At 49.7% G+C, this 19,906-nt stretch overlaps 10 protein-coding genes across 10 annotated transcripts; 1 reads left to right on the forward strand and 9 right to left on the reverse strand.

Annotated features, from left to right (window-relative positions):
* Positions 1–1,083: 1,083 nt before the first annotated feature.
* On the reverse strand, positions 1,084–1,323 carry LTR64_005687 (uncharacterized protein; the record flags this gene model as incomplete). Its single annotated transcript, XM_064900025.1, has 1 exon — positions 1,084–1,323. The coding sequence occupies one exon, from the start codon at positions 1,321–1,323 to the stop codon at positions 1,084–1,086; it is 240 nt and encodes a 79-aa protein (XP_064753337.1).
* Positions 1,324–1,527: 204 nt separating this feature from the next.
* On the reverse strand, positions 1,528–3,777 carry LTR64_005688 (uncharacterized protein; the record flags this gene model as incomplete). The annotated part of the gene is made up of 3 exons (XM_064900026.1): positions 1,528–3,583; positions 3,631–3,657; positions 3,710–3,777. 3 exons carry the CDS (start codon positions 3,775–3,777, stop codon positions 1,528–1,530), a joined length of 2,151 nt encoding a protein of 716 aa, XP_064753338.1.
* Positions 3,778–6,250: 2,473 nt separating this feature from the next.
* On the reverse strand, positions 6,251–6,541 carry LTR64_005689 (uncharacterized protein; the record flags this gene model as incomplete). Its single annotated transcript, XM_064900027.1, has 1 exon — positions 6,251–6,541. One exon carries the CDS (start codon positions 6,539–6,541, stop codon positions 6,251–6,253), a length of 291 nt encoding a protein of 96 aa, XP_064753339.1.
* Positions 6,542–6,983: 442 nt separating this feature from the next.
* On the forward strand, positions 6,984–8,597 carry LTR64_005690 (uncharacterized protein; the record flags this gene model as incomplete). Its single annotated transcript, XM_064900028.1, has 1 exon — positions 6,984–8,597. One exon carries the CDS (start codon positions 6,984–6,986, stop codon positions 8,595–8,597), a length of 1,614 nt encoding a protein of 537 aa, XP_064753340.1.
* Positions 8,598–8,632: 35 nt separating this feature from the next.
* LTR64_005691 (uncharacterized protein) lies at positions 8,633–9,970 on the reverse strand (the record flags this gene model as incomplete). Its single annotated transcript, XM_064900029.1, has 1 exon — positions 8,633–9,970. The coding sequence occupies one exon, from the start codon at positions 9,968–9,970 to the stop codon at positions 8,633–8,635; it is 1,338 nt and encodes a 445-aa protein (XP_064753341.1).
* Positions 9,971–10,387: 417 nt separating this feature from the next.
* Positions 10,388–11,487, reverse strand: LTR64_005692 (uncharacterized protein; the record flags this gene model as incomplete). Its single annotated transcript, XM_064900030.1, has 4 exons — positions 10,388–10,526; positions 10,581–10,611; positions 10,662–11,273; positions 11,367–11,487. The coding sequence occupies 4 exons, from the start codon at positions 11,485–11,487 to the stop codon at positions 10,388–10,390; spliced, it is 903 nt and encodes a 300-aa protein (XP_064753342.1).
* A 531-nt stretch (positions 11,488–12,018) lies between these two features.
* Positions 12,019–14,472, reverse strand: LTR64_005693 (uncharacterized protein; the record flags this gene model as incomplete). The annotated part of the gene is made up of 1 exon (XM_064900031.1): positions 12,019–14,472. One exon carries the CDS (start codon positions 14,470–14,472, stop codon positions 12,019–12,021), a length of 2,454 nt encoding a protein of 817 aa, XP_064753343.1.
* A 443-nt stretch (positions 14,473–14,915) lies between these two features.
* LTR64_005694 (uncharacterized protein) lies at positions 14,916–16,139 on the reverse strand (the record flags this gene model as incomplete). Its single annotated transcript, XM_064900032.1, has 1 exon — positions 14,916–16,139. The coding sequence occupies one exon, from the start codon at positions 16,137–16,139 to the stop codon at positions 14,916–14,918; it is 1,224 nt and encodes a 407-aa protein (XP_064753344.1).
* A 558-nt stretch (positions 16,140–16,697) lies between these two features.
* Positions 16,698–17,858, reverse strand: LTR64_005695 (uncharacterized protein; the record flags this gene model as incomplete). The annotated part of the gene is made up of 2 exons (XM_064900033.1): positions 16,698–17,504; positions 17,592–17,858. The coding sequence occupies 2 exons, from the start codon at positions 17,856–17,858 to the stop codon at positions 16,698–16,700; spliced, it is 1,074 nt and encodes a 357-aa protein (XP_064753345.1).
* Positions 17,859–18,256: 398 nt separating this feature from the next.
* On the reverse strand, positions 18,257–19,017 carry LTR64_005696 (uncharacterized protein; the record flags this gene model as incomplete). The annotated part of the gene is made up of 2 exons (XM_064900034.1): positions 18,257–18,977; positions 19,013–19,017. The coding sequence occupies 2 exons, from the start codon at positions 19,015–19,017 to the stop codon at positions 18,257–18,259; spliced, it is 726 nt and encodes a 241-aa protein (XP_064753346.1).
* Positions 19,018–19,906: the final 889 nt, after the last annotated feature.

Genomic DNA, 19,906 nt, shown 5'->3' on the forward strand with positions numbered 1-19,906 from the left:
GGTGATCAGGGTCTCCATGGGAGCTGAGCAGCAGGAGAGGATATTTTTGAAGAGGAATAGTTGGCGGTTGAGGGTTATGTCGGCGAGGAGACCTAGGGTGAAGGTTATGGTTGCGAGACTGAGGCCGATGATGGTGAGGTATTGGAAGTGCCAGCCGTAGGATTGGTTGCTGGAAAGGACGATGTCAGAATCGTGATCTTTTGCACTGGGCGTTTGGAGACTAGTAGTGCTGCTGTTGTTGAAGACGAACTTGTACTTACATGTGGTTCGGATGACTTAACAGACTGCTCTTTGTTAACCACTGTCTATAGCTATAGTTGAAAAAGAGCAAGAAGCGAGGTCCCTTGCTGCGCACCAGACTCACTAATCAAAAGAGTATGCAAAACTAGCCAGTCCGATTATCTGCTTTATATCAGTCTGGGCCAACTCCGAACCCTGCCGTGAGCTTACATGTACTACAGCAGAAACAGTTCTAGATGGTGATTCAAGTCTTTGCAGCGGATGCCTGTGCAGCAGTCGGTCGGCAGCTGGGGAACGCTCATTCTTCGCCATGTTGCGTTGAGGGTCTTGCTGGCTCGTCGCACGAGCAGTATTGTGAGATTGCCGCAGATGTTCGGATAGTATATCTCAAAGAAACACCAATAATAATATCAACAAAATTTTATACAACAAGGAAGTATAGAGAGCGAATATGTATAGGCCTCGACTGATGTCCCACGTGCTGCAGAAGGAAGTTGAGTATCAATAATAGAATTGTTCGTGGGCACCCGTGGAACGACGGCCTTGCGATTAACGTCATCAGGAAGATGCTCACCCGACCCGCCATTGATGCTCGGTCGTGTGATGACAGCGCATAAGGAAATGTAGTCGAATTTAAACACTTGCTAGAATTTGTGGATGGAAATGTATATCCGATTGCATCCCAGGATTGCGAATACGACTAGGGGTATCAAAGTATTTTGTTTGCTTTCAAAGCTGTATATAAGATAGAAAGTCACGTCAGGAGCCCTAGCCATTCTGATCCTCGACTGCAGAACAATTGATAGTCAGATACTAGGCTTCTAGTGACCACGTCAAACAAAGTTAGCCAAAGAAGTCGCCCTTTACAAGTGTTTCCCAGTTTGCGCCCGTTTTCCACGACTCCTCCATGATCTTCCTAGCACGGTTGACCTGACACATTCCGAGTCCTTCAGCGCCCTTAAGGCGGGAAAGGATCTCGGCCCGATGAAGCTTATCTTCAGTTTCGACACCAGCGGTAAAGATTGGGAACAGACTGCAGGCTTCGGCACTCCCCAACTGCCGTAAAGCATACATCTTGTTCATGATTTGCTGCACAGCTTCCACAACCTCCGGATGCGATCGCGGAAGATTATATACTCGGCGCAACAGGTGCACTTTGCCGGCCCAATGGAAAGCATCGTTGGTCGCAAGTGCTTCGTCCGCCTCCTTTGCGTTGAGGTCGTGAGTAGGTGGTGGCGCATATGTCAATGTCACTTTCAGCAGAACTGGACTATGATGATGACACTGTCACTGTTCATGGTTCCTAGCTCTTTCAAGATCTGCCTTCAATCTGTCAGCTTTCTTTATGATATCGGGGCTTGGTGTCCACGACTCGTCCACTATGCCGATGTGCCCACGCATTCTATACGGGGCGACTTGTCGCGCCAGAGACGCCACTTGCGCAAGTATGGTAATGCAACGTGTTGTGAAGCCAAGCAAGCAGTCAATGGTATAGTCGTCGTCATCATCTCCATCATCATCATCGGTCAAAGATAGTTCTTTTGCCGAAGTGCTCTCATATGAACTTTGCCAAAAGTTTGCTTCGTAGAGTGGCTCTTCCGTGTTCCTGCTGCTGAGCGAACCAAGGACATCGAGGTACGCAAGCCATCTGCTGAGGAAGAACATAACGGGGTCTTTTCTAGAGATGGAATGTGGTCCTCCTCGAGCGCGTATAATGCCCCGGGCTAAGCCGAGATGAGCTTGCCAAGGAATAGCAATACCAAAACTCGAGGGAGAGATGATCTCGAGAGATGCAAGCATGATTGCTGTTGCAAGGTTTGCGTTAGAGATTTCTGTGTTTTGCGTCTCGTCAAGCGTTTGCCGTAAGCTCGGAAAGACATCTCTTACCCAATGAGCGATTCTGTTGACAGGTTCTTTGTGTCCCAGAAGCCTTGCTCGGTGACATGCCGAATACGTGAGCATCAGGTTGAGGAGGTTCGCACTTTCCACAGCCATCTTCGGTAAGATTGTTTTGAAAGGATTCTCTGGACAATCATGAATGACTAAGATTCGTGCAGTATGGTTCAGGAAATGATGGAAGTACAACAGGTTCATAGGATTGGTGGTCAAAGTTGATGGTAGCGGCTCAAGCTTCCTTGGTATCTTGATGGGTACTGGAGACGAATAATACCCGCCAGGATTGAAAGCTTGATCCTTTGATTCAAGCCGAAAGCCAAACTCTGGTATGCCAAGATCGGCATCATTGAGCCAGGACTCAAAGTCACTGTGCTCCGAGGGAGTATTTCCACCACTGAGTGCCACGGTATCGTTGTTGCGACCAAGATCCCAGTCAGGCAGACCACGGTCATGACCATAGGTTTCAGTCTCTGAATATGATATCATCCTCTGATGTAGCGACCCTCTTCTTGGTGGCTCCGGCATTGGTTCGTGGTTCCAAGCTAGAGGGTATGAGGTTGAAGAATTTTTGCGAGAAGGCAGTTCGTCGGGGTCTTCTGACAATAAGGAGCTAACCGAGATGCGTCTATCATCACCATCGTTGAGATGGCTTGTTGAAGAAGTGGCTGGGGTCAGCGGATCACGAAGGTGCGGCGGAAAATAGGTTGAGGTGCCCGGGTTGAAGTAATGGCGCTGCACATCGTCAATATGACCATAGTTAGACGACAATGACCGACTCAAGGCGGGTTGTCTACTAAAGTTATCGGCACGAGGACTCATACGCATCCTCTTTGCGCTATTGTATGGTGACGGTACGGCATCTGGCAGCAGAGAAGGATTTGATGTCATGGGAGGTGGCATATGGTATGAAGAGCTTCCGTTCATACTGAACGTGGTGGAGGTATAGCTTGGACTGCCGAAAGAGGAATCAATTGGAGATGGATAGGATATCGAGCCTCGAAGGTTATTGCGCGCGGTATTGAAGCCAGCGCCAATAGGTGCGTCCCACGTCGGATTTCGTAAGAAAGGTGCCGGAGTGGTGACATGAGGTATAGGCAGGGGACGAACTGGATGTCCCAATTTCGATACTGGAGGAAGTGATTGATCGGAAGAGCCGCTCGAATTTCTTGAGTCGATGCCAGGGAGGATTGGCATTTGTTCAATCGTGGTAAGTACAGGAGCTGGCGCAAGTGCTGGAAGTGCACTGTCGCTATTGTGAGGAGCATTGACTTGGAGTGACTGCGAGAGGGCAGGCAATGGTAGTGGTTGTGAATTGAAGGAAATGGTGTGGAAGCCGTTTGTGCCATTCTCTTTCTTCTTACTCCGTCCATCCCAGTTTAGGCGAATACTATAATCGCATGCTTCGCCTTGTCGTTGGCAGTTTGCGCATACTGGCTTCTCCTCGCCGCTGCATCAAGTCAGTCCCGGCACCCATTTCCTTTCGTGCAGACTCACCATTTTACTTTTCTCGACTTGCACGGCCTAGAGGTCGATTAGACAGACACTCGTTTGAGATGACAGCCATCCTGCTTACCAGCAGCCATTCCTCGATCGCTTCTTCACTTCTTTTCCATCATCACCCGCTTTTTTCGGTCGTGGCATTTGCCCTGTGACGGCTGATCACCGCACGAGAAACAAACCAGCACTACGTATGAGCGAAGTCAAGATAGACACCACAGTGCATTTCCAGGAGTGTAGGTCGTCGATTGTTGCTCCTCGGCCTGTAGTTGTCGCTATCAAGAGGAAGCGACGAACCGATCTCAGTATGTGCTGCGGGGGATGAGCAAGATCAGCTCTAAAGTCGACGGCAGACCATGGCAACGATAGCAACACAACTCGACTTCTCGACCGCTAGGTGAGAGCACTGCATGTCTCGAACGCGTGCTCAGCTGAGAGGAGTCGGGCACTTCTGGATGCGGGACAAGGAAGGGCAGAGAAATAGTGTAGAGCTAGGGATGCTTCGGCCAATCGTGTAGATGAAAAGAGGCAGCAGAAATGCGAGGGACCGGAGTCCTGCAAGATCAACTGCTACACCAATCCGTACTTGGTGTTGGTGCCAGCTCTACACTCGCTAAACGTTTGGTAGTCTGCAGAGCCCTACAGATTTAGTCTTGTGAGAACCACATGGCAATCACGACTGAGAAGCACAATAAGAACGATTGACAGAGAAAGTGGATGCATGAAGGTGTTTCGTGTGCACCGAAAGTCTATGTGTTCCGCTAAGAGCAGACCCACCTCTTGCTCGGGCTTAGGATTAGTGCTCTTTGGGTTAGGAGTGTCTATCTTTTGGTTAAACCAGAACCCTGGACCGCCTAAGCGTGCTAGCGCACTTGCCCAAAGCTAGCCACATCCAGAGGGCAGCCTCGTCACAGATTCTCTACCAACTGCACCCAGCTCATCGTAGATTATCCTTTCACAGCGACACACGCACTCAACATGTCGCTGGTGGCTTTCAGGCTTGGCCTACGATACTGTCCTGTGCGGGCGACGACATTGACCTCCACGTTAGCCTCACAATCCTCGATATCGACCCTACCCGCAACCAGACATTTCTCTTCGATAGCTTCGAGGCTTGCGACACAAACCGCACTGTCAGGACGATCGTCTTGCTACACTTCAAGCATACGGTCGTCGAGATGGTCGCCGACAAGGCAAGCTTCGAGTGCTGCAGCTGAAGCAATAAGAGCAAACCCAAATCAACCACCTAGAAACACAGTGCTAGATTGGAACACCTTCTTTGGATTACGAACCTCTCGTCGTCGCTACTCTCTCGCGTCTAGCATACTCTGTTCTATCGTCGTCACTGGTGGCGCTTTCGTCTTTCTTAGCACTCAGCCAGAGATGACTGACGAGATCACCCGACTGCTACCGCTTGATCCAGTTATTTCTATGGGCTTGCTTACCTTTGCTGCAACTTTTCTTGGGTGGTTGATCGGTCCAATTTTTGGAAACACCATTTGGAAGTTGTTCCATCGAAGTCGTCTACCAGAATTCACGGTCAAAGAGCGCGCCTTCTTTGAGAGAATAAAGAGACATCGTGTAAATCCTATGGGAGCTAGCACCAATAATCCAGTACCGGACTATTATGGCGAGAAGATAGGGAGCGTGAGTGGGTATCGCAGGTGGCTGAAAGATCAGGTATTTGAATATAACCACATGTTATGTGTGGCAGCTCAACTAATTTCTTCACAGCGCGCCTTTAACCGCAAAAGAGAGGGTAGCTATCCTGCTGGAATATGATTCCCAAATCGCGAAGAGTTGGAAGGAAAACGACCTACCAAACAGCATAAGGCATTGCAGAAGGTTCATTTTCAAAGTCGGCTTCGACACCCGTCAAGAACTGACCCAACCATACCAGCTCCCGCCATCAAGAGTATGCCCAACACAGTCGCAAATGCCTTTTCGAGCACTTGCGAAAAGGAGAACTGGTTCTGTTTCGAGACTACAAATTCCTGAAAATTTCCCTAAGTTGTGGGGTTATGTATAAATGATGGGCAACATTTCAGCATGTCACAAACATGTAAATGAGTGGAGAATATCTCAGCTCTACGGCGTACTCAGTCTGTAACAATATTTAAACAGCCCCGGCCTGCCACTGCGCTCACCACTCTTGTGCCTTGAAAATGTGCATTAGCGACTTAACCAGGTCTCAACATCAGCAGACTAAAGAGGCCTATGTCATTGGCACTTGTGTAGCAAATCGATAAACGCCAGCTTTTCCTCTGGTTCAGTCAACTATGTGTTATCCCAAGAATTCGCTCTATGTCTTCTGGCAATGTATATACTCTCTCAACTGGTAACAGACCTGCTCTGACAAGTTCCTCAACGTCAATTACCGTGTTTTCGTCTAGGACTTTCTTCAGTTGCCTAGCCCTTTCCGTGACATCCTCGATTTGCGTAATTGAATCCTCCACCCACCTCTCCTTCAAGCCACGTGGGATACCGATCTGTATGCTCCTCACCCTCCTACTGACATCCAGCTTCCCACATCTCACATTCCTTTCCGGATCCCACTGCACCCGTACCTGTTCCCCATCTCTGCGTGTCTCATCACTCTCACTTTCTACACTCCTCCTCATAACTCCTCGAAGAACTCCCGCTTGACCTTCAAAGCAAGCACGTTGTTCTGGTTGCTATCCTTGTAACTATACCCACACCTATACATCATCCAGTTCCAGCTGGGCTTGATCCACGTCATACGTGCTGGCTTGAAAAGCGGACTTGCGTCTAATCTTTGAGCCTCGACTGCAGCAGTAGCTATCCCAGAGTTGTAGGCTTGATAGACTGTGATCGTATCGTCGTCGTAAACTGCACGGATCTGGCAATGTTGAGCAGGTTTGTTGCTTTTCTGTGTGTTCAAGGTCATTGCTGAAGTGGTATGAGTACAGCATTGTTAGTCTTTTCGCATGTTATCCTCCCACATTAGCGATCCATGCTAAAGAAAAGTACCTGTATCTGGCTATATCGCTGCTGAGGTGAGTCATAGTAGGACAGCTGCCTGGAATGGTGCCCAGACATGCATAGCTATGTATACATAAGCCCTGACTGTACTGTCACTCAGAATGCTTGAGCGACAGGCGCACCGCCTTCCACAACTTGGACCATCTTGGACTCCCCGTCCTTCAAAGTCTGATAGCTAGTATCTCGAGATAACACGATTCAAGAACACAAGAAGTATATTACTCGTGAGTAGCATGTAATGCCTATTCGGATTCCTTCTCCGCTCTCTTGGCAATTCCGTAACCCCTGATTCCCCCCAACTTCCCCAGTCTATCTTCGAGATCCTTTCACCTTGCAAACATCAACATATGACTACTGATACAGTCCACCCCCCATTACCGAGCCAGGACAGTGACAAAGCTCCAAGCAAGAAGAGAAAGCGAAGGACTCTGCAATATGTTTCGAGACATTTCGTCCAGCCGCAAGCTGGAGTGAAGAGTGAAAGGCGCAGCACCAAGAGGCGCAAACTCGAGGACGACAAAGAGAACGACAAAAGTGACGGCCAGGAAAACCAGGTCGCTCCCGTGGTGCGAAAAAGCAAAGCCGACTTGAAGAGAGAAGAGAGCGTGCCTGCAGTGCACAAGTCAGAGGATGACGATCACATTGATACCACAGCAGCTCGACGCGACTCAGTCACGCCTCGTAAATACAATGAATCGAAAGCTAAACCTCGAAAGAAGACGAAAACGCAGGTGAAGGCACAACATATTGAGGAGGAAGAGCAACTGCCAAATGAGCCAGCTACAGTACACGATTCGATGAGCACCGTGGATGCTGCCAAACTGGTCCCGTGGCAGCAGGTTCTCGCTGCATTGCCCGAAGAACGCCAGTCCGCTTTCCAGAACATACTATGCGGTATAGAATTCGAGGACTCAGACCTGACCGATGTTCCCGAAGACATTGGCCCTGACCCATTCGCACTAGCAGAAACGGAAAGGAAATCCAAGAAGTCCAAAGCAAAAAAGGTAAAAACTAAGCCCGAGCTTGTCGCTATCAAGGAAGAGAAGCGTACACCTCCAGCGAAAGCAAAACCAAGATCAGGACTAACGAAGTCACCTTACTTCCCTCACCCTCACAAACAAAGAGATCACTTCCTAAGCACATTACCATTTCCACCCCTCCACCTCGAACGCTTCGGCCTCATGCAAGAACGACTCTGCCACGACCCCTTCCGTCTCCTGCTCGCCACAATCTTCCTGAACAAAACGCCCGGAGCCCGAGCCATGCCCATCTTCTACAAGCTAATGGAGAAGTATCCTACGCCTGAGAAGCTCGCGCAAGCGAGGCAAGCAGACGTTACGGAGATCATTCGCGAGCTTGGATTTCAGAATCAGAGGGCAGCAAAGTGTATAGCTATGTCAGCGAAGTGGGTCGAGGATCCGCCTGTGAAAGGACGGAGATGGAGGAAGCTTGGGTATCCCGCCAAGGGTGACGGAAAGGATGTGAAAGCTGATGAAGCGATCGACGATACGGATCCCCGAGTGGCTTGGGAAATCAGTCATCTGCCTGGACTGGGACCTTATAGCCACGATAGCTGGCGTATGTTCTGTAGAGATGAACTGCGTGGTCTGGCTACTGCCTATGATGGTGAAGGAGCTGAGATGCATGGTAATGTACCGTTTGAGCCCGAGTGGAAACGGGTGCTGCCTATGGATAAAGAACTGCGTGCATGGATGACGTGGATGTGGTGCAAGGAAGGGTTTGTGTGGGACAAGATCACGGGAGAAAAGACGAAGGCTAGTGAAGAGCTGATGAAGCTTGCTAGGGCTGAGGGTAATGTCCTGCTGGAGTCTGAGGCCAGCACTTTGCAAGTGAAATCGCTTGACGAGGATAAGCCTACGCCGTTGAAGCTGGATTCGAAGGCTAAGAGCAGGATTAACGTGGAAGTGCCAGCTGGCGAGTTTATACCTTCGCCTGGCTAGCAGTTGAATTCAAGCATTGGTTCACAACTACCTCTTCATAATGTCAACGCATGCTTGACCAGCTTTTCGTAGTCCTTGACCGCTGCTTCCATATCACCCACAGTCAACCCTTCATCATCCCCATGTGCTACCAATATACTTCCTGGACCATACAGATACCTTTTCACCCCATCCTTCGCCTCAAGATTTGGCACATCCGTACCATAATTCACGACTATACTCTCAAACCCATCCACATCAGTATCCAACGGCACAGGTCCATATCCCTGGAAAATGTCAACCTCCAATTCACCCTTTGGATCTGCTCCTTTGATAGCGTTCAAAATAGTCTTCTTGACACTCTCTGGCGTCCCTCCAGCAAGGCGAAACGCAACTTTCGCTTCAGCATGTGCAGGAACGACGTTCGCCGCCACGCCACCACTGATATAGCCCACGTTGACTGTGCTATTGCCGTATTTCTTACTTCTTGGTAAGCCGCCTTCTTCAGGTAGTAAGTCTCCTAATTTATCCAATATCATAAGCGCTGGGATGATCATGCTATTGGCGCTTCGACCAAGCCACGGGTAACCACTGTGTGCTGCCTTGCCGCGAGCGACGAGATGAGCCATCGAGATGCCTTTGTGACCGCTTGCTAATTTTCCTTCAGTGGGTTCGCCAAAAATGATTGCAGAAAGTGAGTCTTTGATGGAATCGTAAAGAGTTGAGTTCGAGAAGTGTTTCATACCGTAGCCGTTTGTCTCTTCGCTGACTACGAAGAGGAGAGCGATGTCACTGGCATGAAAGTCTGTGGATGAAGATGAGAGCAGGTTGAGGGTTGCTATGATCTGAGCTGCTACGCAAGCTTTGTCGTCGACTGTGCCTCGGCCGGAGATCAAGACGTCGTCTCGTGAGCTAGAGTTCTTGGTTCGTGATAGTTTGTATGGTATAAATGGTGGTACGGTATCGATATGTGAGCTCAGAAGAACCTTTGGGCTGGATGGCTTGACTCGTGACTCAGAGCCTATTGAGCGCTTTGAGTACTTCTTCGGGTCTGGTGTAGCATATATGTTCCATCTTTTCGCTGTGCTGTTATCTGGGTCCGGAACTTCTTGTGTAGTAATGATAAAATCGTGAGCCTTTAGGGTTGAGACGACAAGCTTGCCTACTGCTAATTCATCACCAGAAATCGATGGAACTTCTACCAATGCTCGATGGAGTGACAGCAGTGGTGATTCCGAGATTACTGAAGAAAGATCATTTCGAGAACTTCTTGAAGCAGGTATCTCAGCAATAGCTTGCTGACTACGTATAAATTCTTCGGTTCCTGCTAGGTGTGCTGATGCTGCAGAGTTCAAGAGGAGTAAGCTCGGCAAAAACGAGCTGAAAATGTACATATTGGGAATCTCTTCAAGGACGGATGTATTGATATACCACACGCATGAGCAATATCTCTATTGTCTAGTTGTAGCTGGTCATCACCCGCTACACTATATACTCCACGATGAAGCCAAGCTCCAGCACGACGAATGAGGAAAACACGTCATGGGAGGGTACGGTGACCAAGGAGACCAAGCACGCATGAGTCTTGGTACAAGTCGTGCCTGATCATTCCTTGCTTCTTTCCTTCCTGCTACTGCTGCTAGACAAGATTTAGAGAAAAGAGGTAGGTACAGTTCCTACCGCAAGAAAGATGCGCGAACCTCCTCCATGATTGAGTCGATCTTGACCTTTCATTTTTGCTCCAGAAACCATACCAATTCCACGCTTAATGGACCATTCCACAATGCTCATCTCTGCATCATGTATAATACCTATTGAACACCAAAAAACTCTCGCACTTTCCCTATAGCAGCAGGATCTACATCGTTCCATTGTAAACTCGCCGCGCCCATCGGGATTGCGAAAGGTGCCAGAGTTGGATTGCCCATGACGAAATTTGCGAGCACCATGCTGCGGACATCAGTAAACGCGATTCGGTATGGAATGCGCTGGGGCAGAACTTACCAAGTAGACGGGACGTTGTCGACTCGAAGAACTGCATACCGTCAGCAAGTCTACAACTTCCACACCCACCCCAACACTCACCTCGATCCGCTGGATTGTTCATAACAAGACTTTGACCGGCCGTCCCCATAGCCACAATATCAACCTTGCACATATGGATATTGTACTCTGGCACACCAGCGTACGTCGGCGGTACAAAATCAGCTGGAACTGCCGAGACAGGTGCAACAGGTGGAATTGGAAGCTCGTCGCCTCGCCTATCCAGCAACGCTGCTGAAGGCGCAGACGTCACAGTCGGAATCGTAGTTTCAGTCATCCACCGCTTCTTGAACGTGAACGGATCGAGCGCAGTATCAACAGGTGCTGTCCCGGGAGCTTTGAATAGCTCATTCACACTAGCGACCGCGGCGGCCGAGCTAGATTGCAACGCGATCGAGTTCTGCGTCCACTCCGCCTGCAACGACGACACAGTAGCCCTCGAAAGCGACTCGTGAGATACTGACGATACTGAAGCCTCCGATATAGCAGCAGCTAGTGCCTTGGATTCCTTAGCATTCGAGGCACTGACTCCCCCCACAGCACCTCCAATGATGGTTCCGGCAATCATTTCGCCCACAACCACACTCGAAGCTATGTACAGCCCTCTATTCACGACCACCCATCCCAGTGCTGTTGCAGCAGGGACAGCGCCGACTGTACAAGTCAGCAGGCTTGTCGCGATAGATCCAGAAGCTTCTCCTCAACCAGTATAATAGTTAAAGAACTTGGGAAGAGTCATCGACTCACAAATAGGTCCCAACGAGGGTATGAAGGGCAAGATAAAGGCGACGAGCGGCCCAGCTGCGGTATATGGTGTGAGAAGGGTCACTGCCAGAAGAGCGCTGACCTGGAAGGATTGGACTTTCATTTTGTTTGGGGCGACAAATTTGAAGTGTGTAGGACGATTGTATTCAGTGCTAAGACTGGTTCACACCAAATAATTCCATATCTAAGGCTTTGGCCACGATAATGAGCATTGTCTTCATTGACAACTCATAAATGCCGGCTGCAGCGTGGCAGAACATGTATTCGCTATTCAGCTTCATAGCTACAACGAGGTGCATAGACAGGCACTCTATTCAGCTCCCTTTGCAGCAACATGATCTTTGTTATGCCGACTACGGAGAGTCAAATTACCACTTGCGCAGGCTACGTCGTGCCTTTTAGCCTTGGTGCGCTTTGCCGCCGTGAAACAAGGTGGAGGCTATCGTCCATTGAGCCTGACATTGATGAGCTGCTGGCTCAACTGCATAGATGTAGCACCACAAGTCGAGTTTCTTGCTGCTATCTGTCAGCGTCAATCCAAGTCCCTGCTCAAGTCACTCTGTGTAGCCGATATATCTCTTCGACATCACAAGCTATCCAGTAACCACTGACTACCCACTCCGTCCTGCCAACACTAAACCATTACCATTGCATCGATCTTTTCATCATCCTCACCTTCGTCGGCACTACGTTCGGCGAGTAGATCTTCGTTAATCTCTTCCTCAAGGCTTTTCTTCGATTCATGTCTGGGTTTCCGCGGGGTTTCATTATTAACACTAGAAGGTGGTAGGCTCGGAACGAGTCCTGGTAATGTGGTGACGGGAGGCAGGACGAGTCTATGCTCTTCTTGCTGCCTATTTCGAAGAAACCTCTGATAGTCCTTGTCACCGCTCCATGCGTCGAGTCTTCTATGGGTACGCAGGAAGACTTTGTTCCAGTCTTCTACTTCTTCGCCTAGGTAGTCCTCGAGGTCATTGTCTGCAGTAAAGTTTGAGTCGAGAGTGTCTTCGCCTCTTTCATCCTTGACTGGAGACTGATTGTCATTTGATCTCTGTTTACTTAGTTGTGGTGTATTGTTGTTTCGCTTCAAGGGAATGATACCTCCGATGCCTGTGCCGCGATGGTACGGTACAGGGTAAGGGAGCATAGTCAGGCCAGCGGCGGCCGAATCATCCTCCTCACTATCATAAAGGTCAGGCAGTTGCGAAATCCTGTATATGTCCCTAAGCAACCAGGTCGGCTCTGCCTGCTCTCGCTTGCGCTTCTGCTCCTTCAGAGCTTGTCGTCTTTTCTTGCTTACAAGCCAACCTATGCGCTTCTGCTTGTGTTCTTCGAGCTCTTTCTGATAACCAGTGCGAGCACGAGATTTCATGGACGATGGCATCCCAGCAGTGCTCATATGGCTGGCGTCGAATATTGGCTGGCGAGGGTCGGGGTACTGTGTCAACACAGGATGGTTGATACCAGGCGGCTGTGGAGTGCCTCTTCCGGTATCTGGAGTGTCACGGTCACTGTTGAGACCCAACCGAGAGCGACCAGCAGCCACCCGCATAGAACCAAAGCCAGGCTCACTTTGACGCTGCCTGCTTCTTGAAGGTGTATTCTTGCCCTTAACGCGCTTGTAACGACCTCGTCCTGGGTGTGATTCCATAGCTTCCCAGTCATCTTCAATACTGTCTGCTTGTAATATTGAGGAAGGCTGACCTGGAAGGTCGAGCGGAGCAGGACTTCTAGCAGACACGCCAGGACTTGCTCTGACTGAATCAATGTCACTACTATCAATGTCATCGCCCATATCGCGAGCAGTGCGTTTGAGCTTCTTGATACCCTTGTGTTCAAATTCTCGACCATTGCCTTCAAGGGCGGCGTCCTCCTCAGCCTTAGCATTAAAGCGTTCGCGCTCTTGAGTCATCTTGGCGCCGAAATCAATCTCTTCTTGTGGATCAACGTTTTCGTCGTCGCCCTGTTGCTCAGTGATAGGTTCGAGTTTAGGTACGAGAAGAGGTATATCATCTGGATTCTCGGGATCTTGGCCTTCCCGGCACTCGCCTGGACCGAATGGATTGTTCAGAGCAGCCTCTTTTGTAAAGTCAGACTCCAGATACCACCACATCAACCACAGAAAGGCCACAGCTCTTGAATGACTCGATATACTTGGCCGGATCGCCAAGTCAAAGAAGTCGATCTTGTCGAGGAAGTGCATCTGAGACACCTCATTCGCAGCTTGGGAGAGGACGAAGATTAGGTTGACAGGGTTTGTTCTCGGGACAGGCTTCTCTCGTAGTTGTGGCAATGTCCTTGGCTGCTCTTCGTCCTCACTGGCACCTTTGAGTATGGACTTCAACCTTGGGGCATCTTGGAGGGACTTGTAGTCTTTCTGTGTCGGATATGCTTGTAATGCTGGGATAGGATGGTAGGTTCGAAGTTGCGCTCGCATTTCTGGGAAGAAGTTGAGCGTGGTGTTCATCCTACCCACATTGACCAGTAGGCAGATCATGGCCATGTTCTGAGCAGCAGGCTTGTCGACCTGCAGCCTATCTTTAAGAATTCTAGATGTCTTGGAACTTCGGGCCATAGAGTCGATATAAATCTCGGCAAAGGTACAATCTTTCTTGCCATCGCTAATCCTCGTGAAGCACTTGGTCTCGTCATGGACGACTTCGTGTAGGAAGGCATATTGTATGTCTTTGCGCCAAAGGGGTATTCCATCAGCCTTCTTGATGTGTCTGATCTTGCTTCCAGAATATACGGAGCCGACTGTCCCATTTGCTTTTCTCCTAGTGCCTACAGCTGTACCTTCGACATCTGGCTCTTCACTACCGGATCGCTTAATCTTTTTGGCGGGTGTCTCATCTTCTGTACCATCAGCCCCTTCAGTTACGAGTAGAGCTGATGCTCCCTTCTTTGGTCGTGCTCTCTTTGCTACAGGACGAGGTCGTTTCGTACCCTTAGTAGAGCTTGGTGTCGCTGTTCGAGGAGGAAGATCGGATGCGCTTGCATTGTCGTCGGCCTCTCCTAATGCAAAGCGAGAATCATCGACCGGGTCTATTTCGCTCGATGCTGCTATGGAACCCTCACGAGATGCCATTCTGAGGATAGTAAATAAATCTATAAGTTGATTGAGGAGAGGACCATTGTAGGGGTTGGTTCAGAACGATGTGAAGCATGTAAGGGACTGACAATGTTTGTACATGTCAACATTGAAGCTGAGCAAATAGTGTGCTAGCGAGCCAGTAACTTTGTCGGTTCGGGCGCGTCATAATCGTGACAAGACGCGCCTGAGGCGCCGATCCGGAAGTAGTAACTATGGGGATCGCACCTTCTTACCTTCTTACCTACTTGCTTTTTCACTACAGTACAGTCTCCACGATTTACGAACGCACGACACGTCCATTACTGCGAGGTTTGTGATCTTTCTGAAGAACGATTGAGTCCTACTATAAAAACATACAGTACTTCGTGGGAAAGGCTGAGTTCATGTTATACATGGGTTGTCACTATCTGTTCCAATATCTATACTCCCTCAAAGACTCAAGTCTCAGTAGCGGGTGAAACTCCGTCAGCTAATGTCCCTGCAAACGACTGCAATTGCTCGTCAATCTCGCTATCTCCAGTACCCGGATCAGCATGCTTCCGCCACATCTCACCAGTTCGACCGTGTTGAGCTGGTCTCTTTTCGTTCTCATCGTCCTTTTCCTCGACAATGTTCAGCGGCTCAGGGATCACATTGTCGATTCCATCGCTCGGTACTTCCTTGACTTGGACCGGCGTTCCAAGGACGGTTGCGGAACTCTCTTTCTCCTGGGTGCTGGTTGGCGTTATCAGGCTCACTGCAGGCCCTGAATTGCTTGCCTTCGTTTGAGTAGCTCTAGCGCTTTTGATCATGGTCGCAAGCGTCTCAGGCATGAACTTTGTCAAATCAGGATTAACACTACCTCCAGATGTACTGGTCACTGTGACCGTGACTGGACTCGAGCGTTCGTCTCCTCTTGGATCGTTGCTTGGTCGGAGAGCGGTCGACACAGTGATCCATCTTTTCACTCTTTCCAATCCACTGTGTACGTCCTGGTTCAGACTCCAAGCTCCCTTGATCTTTTCCTGAATCTTTGAGGTGTGCCAAGCCACATTGTCCCCAACCATTGTAATATTGATATTGCTCGTGGCACTCTTCCATGCATCTGCTGCATTCATCCTCATCTTTGATATCGACTCAGACACCACTCTCGTATCTGGTGTCGCGACGAGTGGCATCTCACCACCGTATACCCACAGTCCACCTAGAACAATGCTGATAACAAGCAGGAAACTAGCCAACACCTTTACAACTGCGCCTCTACTTCGCTCCGTCGATAATCCGGCATGTCTCATATCCCACTTCTCACTATCACTCTCCGGCGTTCTAACACCATCACGCCAATCCTGATACGCCGGCTGATACCGCGCGCCCTCATCACCACCCATCACCAAGTGTTTAATCACACTACTCTTTCTCCTCCTGTGAGTATACGACTGGTTGGCCGTTGTATACCTCGGATTCACATCATACGCGGCAGCCTGGCTAGTCCACGACATTGGTGGATCGTTCCACGAATCGGATGTATATAGCGGCGGACGTTCGGGGATCGGTGTACTTGCCGCAACCTCGTTCTCGGGTATTGGAAGGTCATTGGCAAATGGTGAGACTGGGGTGCGGCTTCCCCTGGAGGATGAAGAGGGAGACGATGTGAGTTTTGTGAAGGGGTTGCGACGAAACATTTTTGTTGGTTGTGTTCGAAACCTGTGCGCGCTGAGTAGATGTGTTTAGTACCAGACAGATCACACTTCGCAGACAAGGGTTTCCCTGGAGTCTTTCTCGATCTGCTAGGTTATGGAGGATGGTAAAAGTTCAAGAACACGCAAACAGCGATGGCAGTACAATATCTGTGATGCGCATGATGTCACCCAAACGATCTTGGATTGTCACAAACGAATGCAGACTGCGATTATGAACAAAGGAATCGTGGTAAGGGACAAAGAGCATTAGCATAGGACTCATCGATGTGAGCCATTCTCACGTGAGTCAGTGCTAAGCTATCACTCGATGGATTTGATGGCATACTGCCTTACAAACTCATCCTCTCAGTATGGAGCATTTATAAGGGCATCACTCTTCAAAAATTTCGAGTGAGTGCGAAGGTTCAAGTTTCGCTGATGGTCAAAGCTCATCACAACACATGACTTTTGCAAGTGCACATTCCAGGAGGACTCCCTCGCTGTGCGCACTTTAGCCATCTGATTCCTCGCTTCGCCACAGTTCATCCATATTCTGCTCGCTCAATCGTCGTCAATGACAATCGGCTCCATTCGTTCACCGACCAGAAATCTTGTCAGATCAATGACCTCCCGCATGGACTTCTCTTCTCCAGTCAATCCCGGCAAAGGAGGGAAAGAGGCGTCCTCGACAGTAGAGGCAGCTGAACCTACAACGGTCGTGGCCATCGACGAAGGAAGTGGCGTCATACCTTGCTGCGTGACTTCGTTTGTGTCCACGGGTCGAGTATCGTCCTCGACTAATGGGTAATCCATAGCATCATTGCCGACCAGCGAATCTGTCGTGCCAGTAGTAGGCGTGATTTCCTCGCCTTCGTCCTGGTTGTCAGTGAGATCGGGTCGATTGGAATTGAGAGTTGGCGTTTCGACACTTCGATCTCGAGCACTAGAGCCTCTATCAAAGCGGACGCTTGCTGATCTAGCCTCTGTCTTGACTTCTTCCGCAGAAGGACTAGTGAATAGCCCGTCGTTGTTCTGTACATTACCAGCTGCAGCCCTATCCCGTCGCATGGAATTTAGGAGCTCCGTATCAGATCCCCCGTCGTCGTCATCGTCATCGGATATAGCTATAACGTCGTCTCGGTTTTGATCGCGGCTAGCCTTGTCTTCACCTTCACGAATTCTGGATCGTGATGCCCTTGGTCTGCCTCGTCCACGTCCTCGTCCTCCTCTTAGAGCTCTCCCGCCTCGTGATCGCCGAGCAGGTCGGCCTCGTCTGTTGCCAGTCTGTCGTGGTTGGATTGGATTTTGGAGGTCATCATCGACGGGAAGATCTTGGCTAATTCGCCATTTTCTGATCAATTGTCTGTACTTTTAGCGACATCTCTCTTTGTCGCGTGGGTGCATGTCGCGGGGAACCCTTCCAAAGTGTGCCCAGTATGGGTGGAACATTCTAACCATGGTGAAGTTGGCCACTCCACAGAATCTCACGTCACCTGCCTCGAGTGACCTATTGAACGATTCGTCGTATACACAGAAATGATCGTGCTCGGAAACCCAGCCCCAGACCTTGCCGCTTTGGAGACCGTTTGGTGTATCATTCTGGTGATTCCAACCCACGACCGCACGGCGTTTGTACGTGGTCACTTGCTTCAGGACCGTGGGAATCTCATCACCTATTTCGGGGTCACCGTGAGCATTGGAGGAGATAATGGCGCTCGTCATCGTTCCAGGTGTAGCTTTTTGGTGAGTGTACTCTAGTATGCTCTTGTGATAGCTGCCTGCTGGGGAAGAGCTTGGTAGGTAATGAGTCGGTATCTTCTCATACGGAAAGAACAAGACTGGACAGGCGTCATAACATAGGTCTATCCCTGTCCTGCAGTGAAGACGTCGTCAGGCATGCAAGACTGGAATGAGGTCAAAGAAAGAGCTTCTGAAAAGTTGACTGATAACATGATGATGTGACTGCACTGTCGCCAGGTAGTCGAAGCCTTCGGACGACAGGACTGCCAGTATAGTCAGGCAAGGAAGTTCTGTAGGATCCGTACCTTGTTTTTGCATCAAGTCTTGTGAGGAATGACAGGGGATGTTTCTGATCTTGTTCCGGATAGATGCTGCTCGAATCAAGCTTCTACCTCTTTAACCATATGTTTCTGACTTTCTCGACGTATTTTTGTACGGCTCTTGCTCCTACGATCAGCCGCGCCTATCATTCGAGCATTGACCTCAAGCTCTGAAGGTCGAGCGCGCTTGTTTGATGGTCTGAGGCTAGCAGCATTCTTCTCGATGTCGGCGATCTCGATCGCGTCCTTCTCAGGTCTACTCACGGCCTCGGTGCCGCGATGACTTCGATTGTGTCTGTCCTCCTTCGGTGCTTGCACGATTTCATCGCTAGCATAGCCGTAGCCTTGGGTCGCCTGCATCATTTGATGAGGACCCCACAAATCGGGCGTTGCAGATCGTCTGATACCATTGGCAGGACGTTTCTCAGGAACATAGCTAAAACCTGAAGCAGTAGCTCTGAGGTTTTCGAGCTTGCGTCTGTGGCGGCGCTTCAGCCAGACAGCTAGCCAGGCTAGTAAGGCTAGTCCAATGGCCAGTATCACGAGCATAAGAATCCATTTCCAGTGACCTTCTATCCACGATTGGTTTTGATCGGGAGACGACGATGAAGAGCTAGCAGATGTGCTTGTAGGGGTCACTGTTACGGTGCCAGATGTCGCTGTCGAAGTAGCGGTAACGGTAGTCGCGGCCGCTTGTGAAGAGGTTGCCGTCAAGGTGGTGGGATCTACACCACTACTGACTTGTGCGCAGAAATTATTGAACCATGATTGCAATCTTAGCCTGTCTGATGGGATCGCACATTCAGTCACGCATACTCCATCGGCTGTGGTCGCAAAAGGCGTAAGAAAAGCCGAGTTACAGAAGCACTGGTCGTAGACAAGTTGACCGGCCTGAGGTTGATTCGGTGGCATACATATCTGCTCGGCTTGTAGCAATGTCGTACAGCTCAACGCGCAACCCGGAAAGCTGGCAGATGCTGACGTAGGCACAATCGGCATATTCTACTGTTTTTCTCAAAGAAGGACTTTTGAATCAGAGCACGCTCCTGGCGCAGACTGTCGTTCGAAAATTGGAGTTGGTGCAGCTCTGCCAGAGTCAGTTTAAAGGAGGGTCGATATAGAATAAGGAACGTGGTAGTGTGAATGGATGTCAATCCATCACGAGGAGTGGTAGGGACGCAAAAGCAGCAGAGCAAATCTGCTCGCATGCACACAGCGCGGCAAGCGAAACATTTTGAAGTGGTTGCAGCAAAGGCAAATCCGAGCAAATTGACAAGGTTCCTCAATTCTCGCTAGAGGGACAGTGTGCGTCTTTTGGGGAAGGAGGAACCACTTCTGCGGGTGTAACAGAAGGTTATGGCGAGGAACCGATGTGGAAAAAGTTACGAGACGGTCATGCTTGCAATGTGACTGGATGGAAGAAGATTAGCTTCCTATGCCCTGTCTCTAGCCATGCCCATTTGGTTCTGGCCGTGTTTGCTCTGACTTTGATCCCGTAGCGTAATGGAGATCGCATTTCGGGACCTGACCATCAATTCCGGGGTAAAAGTAATCTCATCGAATCGCGTCCTGTATTGAAAACAGTAATCGCGAAATGCTGACGTACAACGGCTGGCACTGTCAACGTCAGGCTTACTGACGCAAACCGAAATAGTATGCATGCTAAGTAGATTGCTTGATCGTCCACAGCCAACGATCGTGGTACTCTAC

Source organism: Lithohypha guttulata (genome assembly GCF_036872675.1).
Source record: "Lithohypha guttulata strain CCFEE 5908 chromosome Unknown scaffold_4, whole genome shotgun sequence".
In the NCBI taxonomy this organism is placed as follows: domain Eukaryota; kingdom Fungi; phylum Ascomycota; class Eurotiomycetes; order Chaetothyriales; family Trichomeriaceae; genus Lithohypha; species Lithohypha guttulata.